Source organism: Caretta caretta, chromosome 11 (assembly GCF_965140235.1).
Source record: "Caretta caretta isolate rCarCar2 chromosome 11, rCarCar1.hap1, whole genome shotgun sequence".
Classification (NCBI taxonomy): Eukaryota; Metazoa; Chordata; order Testudines; family Cheloniidae; genus Caretta; species Caretta caretta.
In genome coordinates, this window is record NC_134216.1 from 29,444,245 (window position 1) to 29,460,053 (window position 15,809).

At 38.9% G+C, this 15,809-nt stretch overlaps 1 protein-coding gene across 6 annotated transcripts in view; it reads left to right on the forward strand.

Annotated features, from left to right (window-relative positions):
- The window catches only part of GALNT13 (polypeptide N-acetylgalactosaminyltransferase 13), a 360,457-nt gene that overhangs the window by 180,778 nt on the left and 163,870 nt on the right, over positions 1-15,809 (forward strand). For all 6 annotated transcript variants that reach the window (XM_048869442.2, XM_075117832.1, XM_048869440.2 and 3 more), the window contains 2 exons: positions 946-1,116; positions 14,364-14,481. In XM_048869442.2, coding sequence (XP_048725399.1) covers positions 946-1,116; positions 14,364-14,481 — 289 coding nt within the window. The remainder of the gene's footprint in view (positions 1-945; positions 1,117-14,363; positions 14,482-15,809) is intronic.

Consider the following 15,809-nt stretch of genomic DNA (forward strand, 5'->3'; position numbering starts at 1 on the left):
GATTTTTACAGTTTGCGCTTTGTGACCCTTATGTTATAAACAATGTTACAAATTATGAACTGATAAAACATCAAGCATAGCAAAAGAGAAAAGCTATCTCACTAGGGATAAAATAAAATATGGCACCCGCTGCAGAAAAGTTAAAGCTATGTGGTACGGAGGTCAGCTTGGCACATCAGCAGCAAAATTTAGGTGTATTTCAAAATCTGCCTGGCTCAGCTGTGGGTTGTCTCTTTAGCTAGAGCCCATACTGATGCAGAGGACACTAAGAAACACATTTGTTACTCTGCATGGTTTCAAGCAAATACACAGATTATGCTGTTTATGGCCGTTATATAGTCTATAACATGTTTGACCTTCTAAGCTGATGTTTTATTAATATGAACATCAGCTTGAAAGTCAATTAACGCACTGTGTTATAGAACCTTGAACAATGGAAATATGTACAAAAGCCCTGGAAAAATACTTTTACAGAGTAAGTGATGAAATGAAAATGAAATGTTTCATTAAGGTTTCAGGTTTTATTCCAAATCTGAAATTCATGACAGATTTGCTGAGGTTTGAGTGAACCTAGATGAATTTTTGACCTAACCTGCACCTAACCTAACCTGCATCAACTTAATGCATTTGGATGGAAACTGTGGGGACCACCTATTTGGTTACCATGAGTTAGTCCTGAAATCTGGTAGCTTAAAGCTGGTCTGTGATTTGAAATTGGGAGGCTAAACTTGGAGTGAAACTCAGGGAGTGCAAGCCTATCTATGTAAACCAAAATGGTGGAAAAAAAAGGGTTTGCAAAAAAAATCTGACAATTTGAGAAAACTAATTTTGCACAATCTTGTTTCCAAATAAAATCTCTGGTGTGGGTCTTGATTTCTATGCTGCGAAGCCACAACAGAAAGGGGTCTCTAGCATATTTTAAAAAGTAATCTTTTTTTCTTATAGAAAAACTGTTGTCTGTCCAATCATTGATGTGATCAGTGATGACACATTTGAATACATGGCTGGGTCAGACATGACATATGGAGGGTTTAACTGGAAGCTTAATTTTCGCTGGTATCCTGTTCCTCAGAGAGAGATGGACAGAAGGAAAGGGGACAGAACCTTGCCTGTAAGGTAAGGAGAATGAGCAAAGGATGCTATTGTATTGTCTTTGACTCCATTGCATAATTGTGAGCATTGCAGTGTTTTATTTGTGGATAATCATTTTTAATTATTAAGACTTTACTGAAATTCAAATGTATACATATCCAAAAAGCATAAAGGTGTGGTACACCTTTTAGATTAAAGAAAAGGAGTACTTGTGGCACCTTAGAGACTAACCAATTTATTTGAGCATAAGCTTTCGTGAGCTACAGCTTATGCTCACGAAAGCTTATGCTCAAATAAATTGGTTAGTCTCTAAGGTGCCACAAGTACTCCTTTTCTTTTTGCGAATACAGACTAACACGGCTGTTACTCTGAAACCTTTTAGATTAAAACAATAGAAGACCATTTTCTCACCTATTCACAGTGTGCAATATAGTTATCAGAACTGAGCAAATGCCTTAAAGTTCTTCTGTGAGTATTCAATAACATACAAAATGAATTTGTTTGGATGTGTTTGTCCCCTTTGCATTACTTTTCTTCAAATATTCTAGTGAAGAAGTGTATTGGTTAGCATGTTCATGAAAACAATGAATTTTAAGCTAATATTAGAAAGTACTTGTGGAGAATAACTTCTGAACTTGTAAAATTCAAATATTTTCCCTAGAAACTTGATTCTAAAATTCATGCTCTTCCAGTCAGGGAACAGAATTGATACCTACAGTACGTGTCCTATCAAATCTAACAAACATATCTCCCATTCTAGTATTGAACCTGTCAATGAATTGCTCATGAATGAGCTACAGACTAAGAATTAGTCACAAAAAGTATTTGGTGACTCACTGTAACACATTTGAGAAACTTGCTATCAGCTTGTAGAAAATTTGGGAACAGAAAAAAGAGGTGACATTCATTGACTAAATTATTTGCTATGGATTATTTGCTCAGTCCTGATAGCTATAATGGTCCTTATGATAGTTAATGAAAGTATTGAAAAGCTGAAATAATGATTTCAAACATGTCTGAGGCATAAAGAAGTTGGGGAAATTCCCCTCCTGCATGTCCCATTACTGCGTGCAACAGGCAGATAAAGAGAGAGCCAGCTCAGGTTGAAATAGTTCACAATGCAGCCAAAAGAAAGGTTTCCAGACAAGACAATGGATAATTAGAGACATTTTCATAATTATGTACATCTGAAAGGGCAGAAATCTATTTTCTTCAGAGTCTTGGGTTTTTGTGGGTTTAGATTTTTTAATATATTTCTGCTTGACAATGAAGTTATCAGGTACCATCTTTTCTTCCACTTATTTATTAGGAAAAACTACAGAATGTTGGTATGTAGAATATAAGGATTAAATGCTTTCGCACAGCTGAGAGGGGGAGGATCAAAGGTGGCTTTCAGACACCTTTCTGTCCCCTCAATCTGAGTCCAAACTGCACCTTGCTGCAGCCAACCTCCAAGGGTCTATTCTTCAGAAGAGCCAGTGCATTGACCATACCTGTGAGTAAACCTTTATGCCAGGGCCAGGAGAAGCGGGGTAGGGCTGGCTGTCGCTGCTCTGTACCACCTGGGGTCTCCTCCATGCCAGTTGCCTCTCAAGCTTTAAGGGGACCAGGATATGGCTCTTAAATCTTTGACTAGAAAGCATGCACCAAATTCTGTTTGGAAATTGCTTTGGGGAATTGGATGCTGGAGAGTATATAATGGCCCTATTTAAACTGCCAGCAATTTTTGATGATTACCACAACATGATATTGGGGATACACTAGAAATAGGCAATAATTGTGGTAGGGAAATAGTACCATGAGTACCATAGGTGATAAATGTTGATTTTTAAAATAGTGACCACTGTAAATGTTAGCCATACTTCACATTTAGGGCTTAATGCTTTCCAGCGCTGCTGGGTGTGGCGTGGGCTCGGGGATGGCTGTCAGGGAGCTGATTCTGGCTCTGTGATTCTTGGAGCTAATTCCAGCCCCAAGGCTATGTCAAGATGCTCCTTGGCGGCACTAGCATGTGCCAGTGATGGATCCTTATGGACCCTACAGCAGTCGAGGAGTACAGTGGCAGAGCAAAGCTCAGCCAGGTGCCATCCCCGCCCATGATACACCTCCTCCCCAGGAATCATAGAATCATAGAATATCAGAGTCGGAAGGGACCTCAGGAGGTCATCTAGTCCAACCCCCTGCTCAAAGCAGGACCAATCCCCAACTAAATCATCCCAGCCAGGGCTTTGTCAAGCCTGACCTTAGAGGGTGTGGAGACCAGAGGTTCAGGGCCTGACTGTAGTGCAGATGTGCCTCTGTCAGGTGAATTCTCTTTTGGGTGTTTGCAGCTGGATTATAGCTCCTTTTGTAGTACCTAAATGGTGCAAAAGGGCTATAGCTCAGCTGGAGATTCAGGCCCATAATGTAGACTTGTAAATGACCTGTTTGTAGTTAAAAGGTACCCCACACAAATGTTCTAGAAATGTATACATACTGCATAGTATATAGTGTACACACACACACGTACACACACATGTGTGTACACACACACGTGTGTGTACACACACACACGTACACACACACGTGTGTGTACACACACACACGTACACACACATGTGTGTACACACACACGTGTGTGTACACACACACACGTACACACACATGTGTGTACACACACACGTGTGTGTACACACACACACGTACACACACGTGTGTGTACACACACACACGTACACACACATGTGTGTACACACACACGTGTGTGTACACACACACACGTACACACACATGTGTGTACACACACACGTGTGTGTACACACACACACGTACACACACATGTGTGTACACACACACGTGTGTGTACACACACACACGTACACACACATGTGTGTACACACACACGTGTGTGTACACACACACACGTACACACACACGTGTGTGTACACACACACACGTGTGTGTACACACACACGTGTGTGTACACACACACGTGTGTGTACACACACACACGTACACACACACGTGTGTGTACACACACACGTGTGTGTACACACACACACGTACACACACACGTGTGTGTACACACACACGTGTGTGTACACACACACACGTACACACACACATGTGTGTACACACACACGTGTGTGTACACACACACACGTACACACACACATGTGTGTACACACACACGTGTGTGTACACACACACACGTACACACACACATGTGTGTACACACACACGTGTGTGTACACACACACACGTACACACACACATGTGTGTACACACACACGTGTGTGTACACACACACACGTACACACACACATGTGTGTACACACACACGTGTGTGTACACACACACACGTACACACACACGTGTGTGTACACACACACGTGTGTGTACACACACACACGTACACACACACGTGTGTGTACACACACACGTGTGTGTACACACACACACGTACACACACACGTGTGTGTACACACACACGTGTGTGTACACACACACACGTGTGTGTACACACACACACGTGTGTGTACACACACACACGTACACACACACGTGTGTGTACACATGTATTGATGGACTGGCCTCGAGCAAATATTGTCTGAAAGAGCAAAATTAGAATGGTGAGGGAAATACACAACAAACAAGGAAACTATTTTCCCCCAGGTCAAATTTTACTGCTATTATCTGAAAAGCCCCTCAATAGCTGTTCACTAATGTTGAGATGTTTGTGTAAAATCCCAAGAGTTAATTCTTACCACTACCCCTACTGGCTCAGCCTCTTTTCCTCCTCACCTGGTGGCTCCATCCTCCATGCCCCTTCCTGTACTGGATCTTTGTTCCCTCACATCCCTGCTTGGTGCTTTGTGTGTCAACCACCTCACTCGACTTATCCACTCTCCCTGCTCCTAGCACTGACTTGTGGGGAATTTCAAGAAATTCAAAAAATGCTAGTGGCACCAGCTCTCCTCTCCATGGTTATCAGCTTCTTTAGTGAGAAAGTGTTTGTGAGAAACTTGCTGGTATGTTGGCTGGTCTGTGTAGGACTTCACTACTGATATCCTATTTCCCTCTCTTGGAGTCAAATAGCATTATTTTATAGATTGGTCCTGAGCCAAAATTAGTCAACGGATTTTAATTTTAAAAAATCCTTTTATTAAAATAAAAATCCTGAAGAGGTTGGGAAGAGACAGAATAAGATACTTATTTGGCAGGTGCTTTTTTTTTTAGCTGAGGTTGCTTGAAATGTTAAAAGTAGGCCCGTTGGAGATAATTAATGAGCAAAGTATAGGCAGAGGTACATGATAAGAGTAAATTATAGTATGTGGGTTTATTTTGATTTACAAACAAATTATTAACTCTAGACATGTTTGAAAATTCACAAACAATTGAATTTGTAATATGTTAAAAATATTAACCTGCCTAAAATCCTCCCCAGCTTCAAAACAAAATATTCCTCAATTATCCACCCCATTCCCCTCCTGCCTGTGCCTTGGGGAAAAAATTGGGATAACAAGTGAGTCTTGCATCTTGTTCTGATGACCACCTGATCCAGGCCCCGATGTACCAGGAGAAGAGAGTTTCAGAGGCAAGGGCCTCTTATCAAGAACACCTACCACCAGTTACTCCTACTTAAACTAAGTGAATGTTAGCTCAGACACCACAGGTGAGCATGGCTGCTGTGATGTTCCATGTGGGGGAAAGGCTGTCTCAAGTAGCTAGGACCCTTACCCTCACCCCATTCTTTTTTCATAAGTCAAAACAGCATGTGAAACTGGAAATCAGCTGGCAGCTAGTGCATGTCCTGAGCACAGGTACAATGGGCTTCCTCTGGAAATAACATTTAATTAGTGATCTGTTGTATTTGATGCTATCTGCAATTTTCAAATAGATTTTAAAGCATAGCCTCATATGGAGCTTATTGCAGTAAATCAACCTGTAGATGTTAAAGACATGGATAGCAGTAACAAGGTCTGAATCCAAAAGAAAATGATGCAATATTCTAGCCAAATAGCCTAAAGTGTTTTTGGCAACCACTGCTACTTCAGAAGCTACTGGGGATCCCTCTCCCCCAAAAAAGACCCTCAAACTGCAAATCTTAGCAACAAACCATTTCTTCTGGTTGATTTTCTCATTCTATAAGCATCTGGGTTAAGTACTGAGTGTGTATCTAGATCTGTTTTTCTGTCCAACTGATGAAATAGGTGTATATAACACCACTGACTTTTATGTTTTCTTGAATATGTGTATAATAGTCATTGCACCCAAGTTCTTCTCTTTGGCACACTGAAAGTTAAGGGGGTTGTAGGCATATAATTGAAAGAAGAATGTTTCCCAGGGTATTTATTATCTATAATAAGTCAATATTGATCAACAAAGACCTTTACCACCTTTAGTAAGAAAGATCTGGATAATTCACTCATAAGTCACTCAACTTGCTCATGAAGATGAGTCTTAACAGAGCTCAGTCATCTTGTATTTTGTGTATATTAATCCTGATACGCTGAATGTGAAATTTACTGTAAACTCTAAGCAGTAGAATTTATCTGGTTCTTTTTCTTCAGTCGATGGAAATAAGCACTAGACTCACTTGCTTTGTTTGCCCTAGAAATTACAAGAAACTGTTTCATGAAATTTAATTCTGTAAGATGATTGAAGAGGTGAAGCAACAGAAATATCTGCCATTGCTGAAGTTTCTAGAATTTATAGCAAATGGTTAATTAATTCAATGACTGTTGTAAAAGCCTACAGATAATTGTCATCCAATACAGTTGTAAAGAGAACTTTCTTAGTGTAAACTATAACTGAAAAAGAAGCTCAGTCAGATAGCTTTTAAAAAAAAATCACCTGCAATGAATAGTAGCTGTGGGAATTCATAAGTCTCTTATTTTATATTAAATAATGATGCTTAGTGTAGCAAACAAAGATTCAGAATTCAGTTACAGCAAATTTAAAATATCCTGATCTGATGTACAGTCACTGCTGTCACTGTTCTTCACAAATGTGTCCCTGTTGTTTTGATCCCATATTTTTCTTCTTTGTTTCCAAAATACTGCTCCAGTGTCCTTGTTCCCTTTCCTGCTTCCTCCTCACCATAGTCAAGAAGTCTACCTATCTAGGTTTTTATAAGGTCACCATAGTATATTATCTCCTCCAATAATAATTTTGCACTTAAATGGTGCATTTCATCCTAAGAACTCTTAGCACTTTTACAAAGGTGGATACCATCTCCAGTTTATAGGTGGTAAGTGACCTGCCTAAAACCACACAGCCAACCTGGAATAGAATCCAGCTCACTCAACCTGCTGTCCTCTACACTATCTACTAAGCTGTGTTACTTTGTTCATGATTCCAAACAAATTCTTTATTTCTCTTTCAGCTGGGGAGTGAGGTAAAGGTTATAGGTTTGCACTGGGACAAAGAAACATTTTTGGATAATAATAAGAATCAACCAACTTTCTACCAAAATTCAAACAGAGAAATGAATCAGAACCTTTTCTAAAGTTCAAGAAGAATTAGCTGGATTTTTCTCAGGCTTGGTTGTTATCTATTTTTTTCCACAGATGTAATTATTTTAGTCTGTAACAAAAGCACCACAACACCAACAGAAAATCTGTGGCTGAAATTACAGAGCGAAGAGGAAAAAGGGAGGGGGGGAGGGTGCGAGAGAGAGAGGAAATCCCCAAGAGTAGATTGATTTCCAGAGACAAAGTAGTTTAGACAAGCATTGCAAATATTGTCTGGGCCCAGGCAGCCTGTGGAAGTTACTGCAGGACACTTCCTTTAAAAAGGTGCTTTGTTTATCTGAAATAGAATAAGTTGTAAGGACGGTCAATCAATATCTCTTAATTAAGCTTCTATTTGACTCCAAAGTTCTTATCCTGCTCCCATTTAAGTAAATAGCAAAACTCCCATTGTCTTTCACTGGAATAACTTTAGGCCCAGTAGAGCTGCAATAGATTATTGGACCTTTTCCAAATGCTTTATTTTTATACATACACATAGTGTCATACACAGTTCCCTCTTCCATGAGTATAGAGATTGCTCAGGCTACAGAACCAGTGGGGTTAAGCTATGTAATGAGAGAGAGGGTGGCTAGATGCCAGGGGCACATAAGAGGAGAAAAGCCACAGAACTCTTCTCCAACTAAGCTCCCTTCATGGCTGTGCTTGAAAAATGGAAGGGGTGTGGCTGGAGGACGCATTGATATGTAGATCTTCTGCCCTACAAGTGGGAGGTGTGATCAAATATGGCCCTCTGTAGCCTTCTCCAGCCATCAGGCTTTAGACTACAGCCACATTGCATGCATTACACCATGTCTATACCTTTGTCTTTCAACATTTTCTCTGACAGCCATTGGTTTCACTCCACTGATGATTGCAACCAATGTGGTGGTTATAAAACTAGCAGCCATTGGCTGAAAGGATGTACTGGACATTAGAAGGAGTTCTGAAATCAAAAGACAATGGGAGCATGTTTGAGGGGCAGTTATAGTAATTTCCAAACCACTATTCTTTTTTAGCTCTAGATAACAAAATGGAAAAAGTACAAATCAGAGCTTCATGTAACTAATTACAGGCATCAAGCCAACAACTATCTGTGACTAATTAAAATGGAGTAACAAACACCACAGGGAATTTTGAACCGTGCACCTTTGTCAGGTTGTTGTATCCCACCACTGCACAAATGATGAAGGAGAGGGTTAACCAAATCACATACTCTTGCTAAGCAGAACTACTTCCTTAATATTTTCCTTTAAATAGCTTTGCATACTATTTGTACTCTGCAGAGCTCACGGTGTGTTTGAGAAAATTCATTCCTCCTTCTGTCAGCGTGCCAACATATTATCAACCTTCAGGCAATAGAATACTGTCTGTGCTGAGAACAGTTTAAACACAGCTTGTGTCTTCATACCAGATGTTTTTGTGCTGTGCATGTTAAAGCTGTCCACGCCAGTACATCTTTACTGGATGTCACCATATTCACCATCCTTTCTTAAAAGCTCGGTTCACTAGGTGCTAAAATCTATTGAGTCACTCTTTATTTCGATGTTTTTGCTTTCTTCCTAAGCATTTTATTATTATGCCAACTACTATGAATAAAAATAAGAGAACTAACATATACAGAAAGTAGGGAGCATACCTTGTTTATCCCTTTCTCATTCTCCATCCCAACAACTGGATGATGTCTGATACTAATAAAAACCTATATAAATAGAATCCTTATTCCAGATTACATATAATGTCCTTATTTATCTTACATACCTTAAGGTGGTATATAGTTTTCACTTTTGGCTGTCTGTTGAGGCAGTCAACAAGGATGCTAGTTGGTGAAACTATAGTTCTGTTTTTTGGGTTGTGGACACCTTCTCATTAATAATTGGACTGAGACCACCAAATCATATGGCATAGAGTGGCACGGCCATAAGATGAAAAGGACTGTTGGTCATGCTAACGTTGAACTAATGACTTTGGAACAAAAAGCTTTATGTCTCATTCATAATTCCTAGAATCATGGAAAATGATGACTTGTCCATATTCCCTCATGCAGTCCCTCATGTTGCGAAATGTGAGTCATGCAATTTACGACTGTAAAATATGTTGTATGCAGTGTTGTTGTTAGGGTGACCAGACAGCAAGTGTGGTGGGGAAGGGGGGGTAATAGGAGCCTATATAAGAAATAGACCCAAAAATCGTGACTGTCCCTATAAAATCGGGACATCTGGTCACCCTAGTTGTTGTAACCAAGTTGGTCCCAGTATGTTAGAAAGACACGTTGGATGTAGTAATATCTTTTTTTCAGCCAACTTCTCCTGGAGAAAGAGGCAAGCTTCAAGCTGACACAGAGCTCCTCTCCAGAGGTCTGCAGAAGAAGCTTGAAAGCTTGTCTCTTTGTCCAGGAGAAGTTGTTTCAGTAAAAGATACAATTTCACCCATCTTGTCAGTGTAAAAATATGTAACTCATTAATTGCCTCTTAGAATTCTTGAAGCCAGTGTTAAATATAATGGGTAGTACTCTGTGCTGCTCTTCTGAAAGGTACAGCACAGATTTCACAGCCAGGAGCAGGGGGGCGTAGGGCAGCTTTAAGCCACCTTTCCTCCCTCCCCGTTCTAGGCTGCTCCAGGGCTTGAGGAGACTCCCAACATAACTTGGACAGCCCTGGAGGCCTTATCTAATTTTTGGCAGCTCCCCTAGTGGCCACAGTGCTGCCTGGAATCTCTGCAGCCTCCCCACCAGCATGCCTCTCTGTCCCGATGCCCTAGCTTGCGAGGTGATCATTGGGGGGCAGTCTTCCACTGGCCCTGCACTGACTAATTGTCCCTCATCAGGATATGGGGTTTTTAGGGTGCTTTTATGCTTGTTGCTCCTTTTACCCAGCATCAAGGAGCCAGATCTTCTTCCCTGGTCTATCTCAGTGGGTTGGCAAAAACTGAACAAACCAAAAAAGCCAAATAAGACCAGAAAAGACCAAACCAAATAAGACCAGAAAAATAAAATCATAATATACTACCTTTACTCTTAAACAATCAACACCTAACACACACAATGCACTAGCTCAGTGGTTTGAGCATTGGCCTGCTAAACCCAGGGTTGTGAGTTCAATCCTTGAGGGGGCCATTTGGGGCAAAAATTGATAATCATACAGTGGCAGCAGCTGAATTTCAACAAGGATCAATAGGACTTTATTCTTTCTATTATCACTATTTTAGTTGTTTTTATAATGACAGCTGCACAGCAATTTTTTAGGTAACAAGTTCAATTTACATAGTTGATGATAGTTTTGGCTGTCATGTTTTATTTAGGTAACTCCTTTATTGATGTGTATGTAAATTTTACAGTACACCTGTACAATACTCAGTAGTTTCAGTTTGTAAGGATTGAGGTGAATATTGCTTACACCCACAACCCCGCCATCAAATTTCAGAAGCCCCACAAATCTCAAAGTAAAACTCAGTTGAAACTGCCAAGAGTCACCTGCTTTCACAACTAATCTGCAGAAATGAAAATTTTTACATGATTTTGATGCAGAACACCGGGGCTTGATACTGCAATCCCGTGCACAGATGAGTAACTCTACTTATGTGAAATCAATGGGACTACTCATTTTAGTAAGAGAGTCTCCTATATGTATGTTTGCAAAACAGGGCTCATATGCTGGCCCACATTTGTTCATGCATTGCAACATTCAGGTTTGTGCAAAACATTTGTGAATCTTGGTGATCTCTTGATGAATCCGAAGTTGATGAAGTTTCATATATGTAAATAAAGCCCAGCAAACAGTGATTTTAGGTTTCAGTGTAGTGGTTTCACTCAGAAATAGAGATCTTTAACTAACCACTAATATAATTGTCATTTAAAGCTAATATTTTTAAATTGGTAAGCACTCTCCAAAATATAATAAGAAGTGTATATATAAGAAGTGTATACAAATTACAAGACTTTTTGTTTCTTCTCCTGCTTGATGATACTCACCTATAGTATTACAATATCGTACAATGAAATGCCCCAATCAGGTAGGGGACCATAGCCAAAAATCATTACCATCTGTTCAGTTTCATTATTGTTCCTCATTATAGCTCAGAGGGTCAACGATATTACTTGTGGCAGAAATATAGCAAGATTGAGGGCAGTTAAGCAGCTTTGAGACCTAGAAAGGCTCAAGTATATTGAAATGACAGACAGTTAATTATCTGAGTTTACAGTGTAGAGAGCATGGGGAGAAAAACAGACCTATTAAATGTAGCTAAATGCAGAGGTTCCATATCATTTGGTTGCTCTTCACTGAACTATGCTGTCTTATTAGGAGTTATGATAGTAAACTCTGGCAGAAGAGGAAATAATTATGCAAAGGCAAATTCCTTGATTCATTAAATATATTGCTAAATGAGAGGTTATTACTGGCACAGTTATGTTTAATATGGTCAGTTATACACTATGTACCTATACATATATTTTGTACGACATATACAGCTGATACTATAGAGTAACATGGAGGATTTCAAGGAAATCTCTTATTAGTGTAGCTTCACTGGTGCTAGCAATGGCGGGAGTGCTAGTGTAGACCAGTAGCCAGCTTTCTTTACCACCGGAACGGTTAGAAAGAGGTGGCTAATGCACACTAGTGCTCCCAATGTTATTAAACACCAGTGAAGTTGTGCTGGTGCTAAAATAACAGTGGAAGAGGTCCCTCGGTGTGCACAAGGGTGTATGTGTTTCCAGATATTTGTCTATGTATAAATATATGTGGTTGAATAGAGTTGGATGAGTAAGGCAAACAATTTCCCTGAATACTCACCCATATTATTGAATGAATTCTGTTGAGCTATGCTCATTTGAGCAATCAAATTGACATCCACATTTTCACAAAGCCAACTGCAATGTCACATTCACAAGCATTCATGGAAACTGAATTTTAAATTCACACACACAGGTATTTGTGTTGGAAGTTGCATTGCTTATCCATTCAGGGAAGAGAAGCCTGTGACATAGCTGACAAAAGACAAGGAGGAAACTACAAATTTTAAACATTGTACTTGAGTATCTGATATTCAATCTTTACAAATAATCCATTGTATAAAAGAAAAATTGCTGAATAAATTAATTATGAATTACTAAATTATTGACTCAGCTCAATAATAAAGCTGTTTGTATGTGCGTCTATATACATATTTGTATACAGAGTAATAGAAAAGATTAGTTTCAAAATTAAACACTAATTAAGTGTCATTCATTTTGTAATTGTTCTTAATTCTGAGGATAAAACCACTATTCAATTTCCAAATTTGAACACCAGTCCCTAATTAATAGTAGTTCTAATTTTTTTGTGCTCAGTTGTTCTTATCCAGCAAAGCACATAAGACCTCAATACTTTAATGGGGCTGCTTAAAGTTAAGCTCAAGCTTAAGTGCCTTGTCACATCAGCACCTTAAATATGAAAGGGTTACATTACTAGAATGTAACATTAGAACTTGCCTTCAGTAAGGGGCAGGGCTTAGCTACACCATCAGAGCAGATCAGAGAATTAGTTGCCATCATTTGCTCTCTGCCTTCCCTTTTGTACTGGAGGGAAGTAATCTGCTATTGGTCTATACCAGTAGCCTCCACACTGACTCGAATCTGCTGACTAGTGGATTGCAGGAGAGGGTCAGAGCGAACACCCTGCCAATCTCCCCACCCCCTGCCTGCTCACCTATACAATAGTGGAATAGCATTTCCACAATAGTTGCTCTCTTTCCCACACTGCCCCACCATGTAGATAACCCATGCAGAGGATTAACGCAGAGCCTTGCACCTTCTTATTCCCTTGTATGGTGTTGTAAGAACAGGTTACAATCCTGCCCTAAGGAATTTACAAATAGATTAACTAAAGTGTGGAGGGCCAATTTTTCAGTGAGGGAGAATATAGAACATAAATACTAGAACATATGACTAAAGTTCTGCATAGCCATGTTTGTAGGGTCAAGTTTTAACTTAGATTCCATGCTAGCTAGTTCTGTCCTCCCCCCCCTTAGCTGTGCACTAGTATTTAGGTTAACAGTATTATAGATGCACTAATGAAAGCATTGATTATGAAATTATCTCAGCCTTTATTCTGATGGGAAGAGAAGCCCAAAGCCAAGTGTCCGTGAAGCCTGAAATTAGTACCGTTTCAATAATGTATGTTTCTGTTATCTCAGATAAACATTTGTCATTAATGTAGATTTAAACTCTAAAAAATCTTTCCAGGGAAACAGGATATTTTTACTCATAGTGAATTTGCACTCTGATTGGATTTGCCTGTTGTAAAGATTTATAATCCTGTTAAGGGAGATTATGCCTGGTAATTTTATGAACGTTTAGCGTCTCTCTCTAAGGAAAGAGCTAAAGGCATTAAACTCTCTTCACTAAGCATTTCAGATTGGATTTAAACTGCTATTCCAGATGCAAAAGGCCAATATTCCATCCATTTAAATTGATTATTTTTTTAGGTGCATCATATTAAGTGGAATTTCACGTACAGAGTGATGCTGCAGTTCTTCCTCAGTAAAACTCCTGTTGTCAGTGGGAGTTTTGCCTGAATAAGAACTGCATTATTTGGCCCACAGCTGGAGCAGAGCTGTAGAAATTCTAAACCATATTATTATTTTATATATTTTCATTAATGTACTTGGAATATATTTTATATTCAAAAGATCTGGAGGCATATGTGCTATAGTATCATTTTATTAAATTTCAGTGTCTTTCAAAAGGTATTTTTCTTTTTTTTCTTTTTTCTTTTTTTGTTTCTGTTTGTTTTCAACTAGGACCCCTACTATGGCTGGTGGCCTATTTTCTATTGACAGAAACTACTTTGAAGAGATAGGAACTTACGATGCAGGAATGGATATCTGGGGTGGCGAGAATCTTGAAATGTCTTTTAGGGTAATTCCCATTTTACTTCATTTTCTGACAACCAACAGTTATACTATAATGACATGTACATTGCAGATGAGGCACTTTTGTTTTAGCTAAAATGCAAGTTCTGGATTAATTTAAAATTCTAAAAATAACTAGAGATGCCTCGTGATAGTGTTTCAGGGGCTCTTTTTCTACTGCATGCAACATTTATCTTTGTTCTGAAAGATTTTTAGATAATGATTTTAAAGTTATCATAAGGTTTACTAATATATTTGTATTAAAAACCCAGGGCTTTCATTGAAACAGTAGGGATGCCAATTGACATAAATTAAGTAAAGAAGTGAGTTGGATTTTCAATACTGCAATGCTTTTCAACAGAAGCTTTCAACTATGTATATTCTCATGGATTTGCAAGCTATGACTGGGATTTCTATTGTTTTTACATATGAGAGCCCTACTCTCTAAGGAATTCAATATCCTGCAGAATAGTGACTTGATTTCTATCAGCATATTGCCCCTGACAAGAATAAAATGAAATGCATTTGTTTTATAAATTATCTTTTAAAATCAAATGAAGATTGGAAAAGTGGGGCTTTGATGAATAAATGATTAGGAAGGATGTGAAAAATGACTTAATATTATATGATGTATTGCAATCTTTACAAGGCAAAGTAGTTCGCAAAATAAAACTAAATAAACCCCTTTTCTACGCATAAAACACAAGCAGACATTATTATTACTTTTAGAAGAAATCAGCTGAGGCTTTGCAGTATCTTAACTACATAGTGAAAGCATACATTGTTGTTCAGTGAAGTAGAAGGATAGAGACTTTTTTCCTAAACTTCTTTTGCCTTGAGTGTTTTTGCTTTAAAGTATCAGATGTACAATACTGTGTGTATATGTGCGCGCGCGTGTGTTCAAATGTACCTGTTAATTCAGTTCACTTTTTGCTGGGTATAAAAGTAAATGAATGTCTGTGACTTATGATGAGCATTTTAAAACTAAAGTTTTTGATGTAAATTAAACCATGTCCCAGTGAACCTGGACACAATAGTCTATAATTGTCCAGGAACAGCCTATTGTTAGAGCCTTCCATGGATACAAAATTTGTGTCCGCATCCAATTCGCAAAAGTGGTCCACGGATACTTGGATTTGCAGGGCTCTAGTTACAAAATTTGTGTCTGCATCCGATCCGCAGACCATTTTTGTGGATATCTGCAGATTTGCAGGGCTCTACCTATTGAAGTTCTATTTTCAGGGTATTTCATCCATTGTCTTTGAGAAGGACTCTGTCCTGTTATTCAGGAAGATTCTCTCCATGGATCTCTTTGTAATGTCTGTCAAGAGGGAA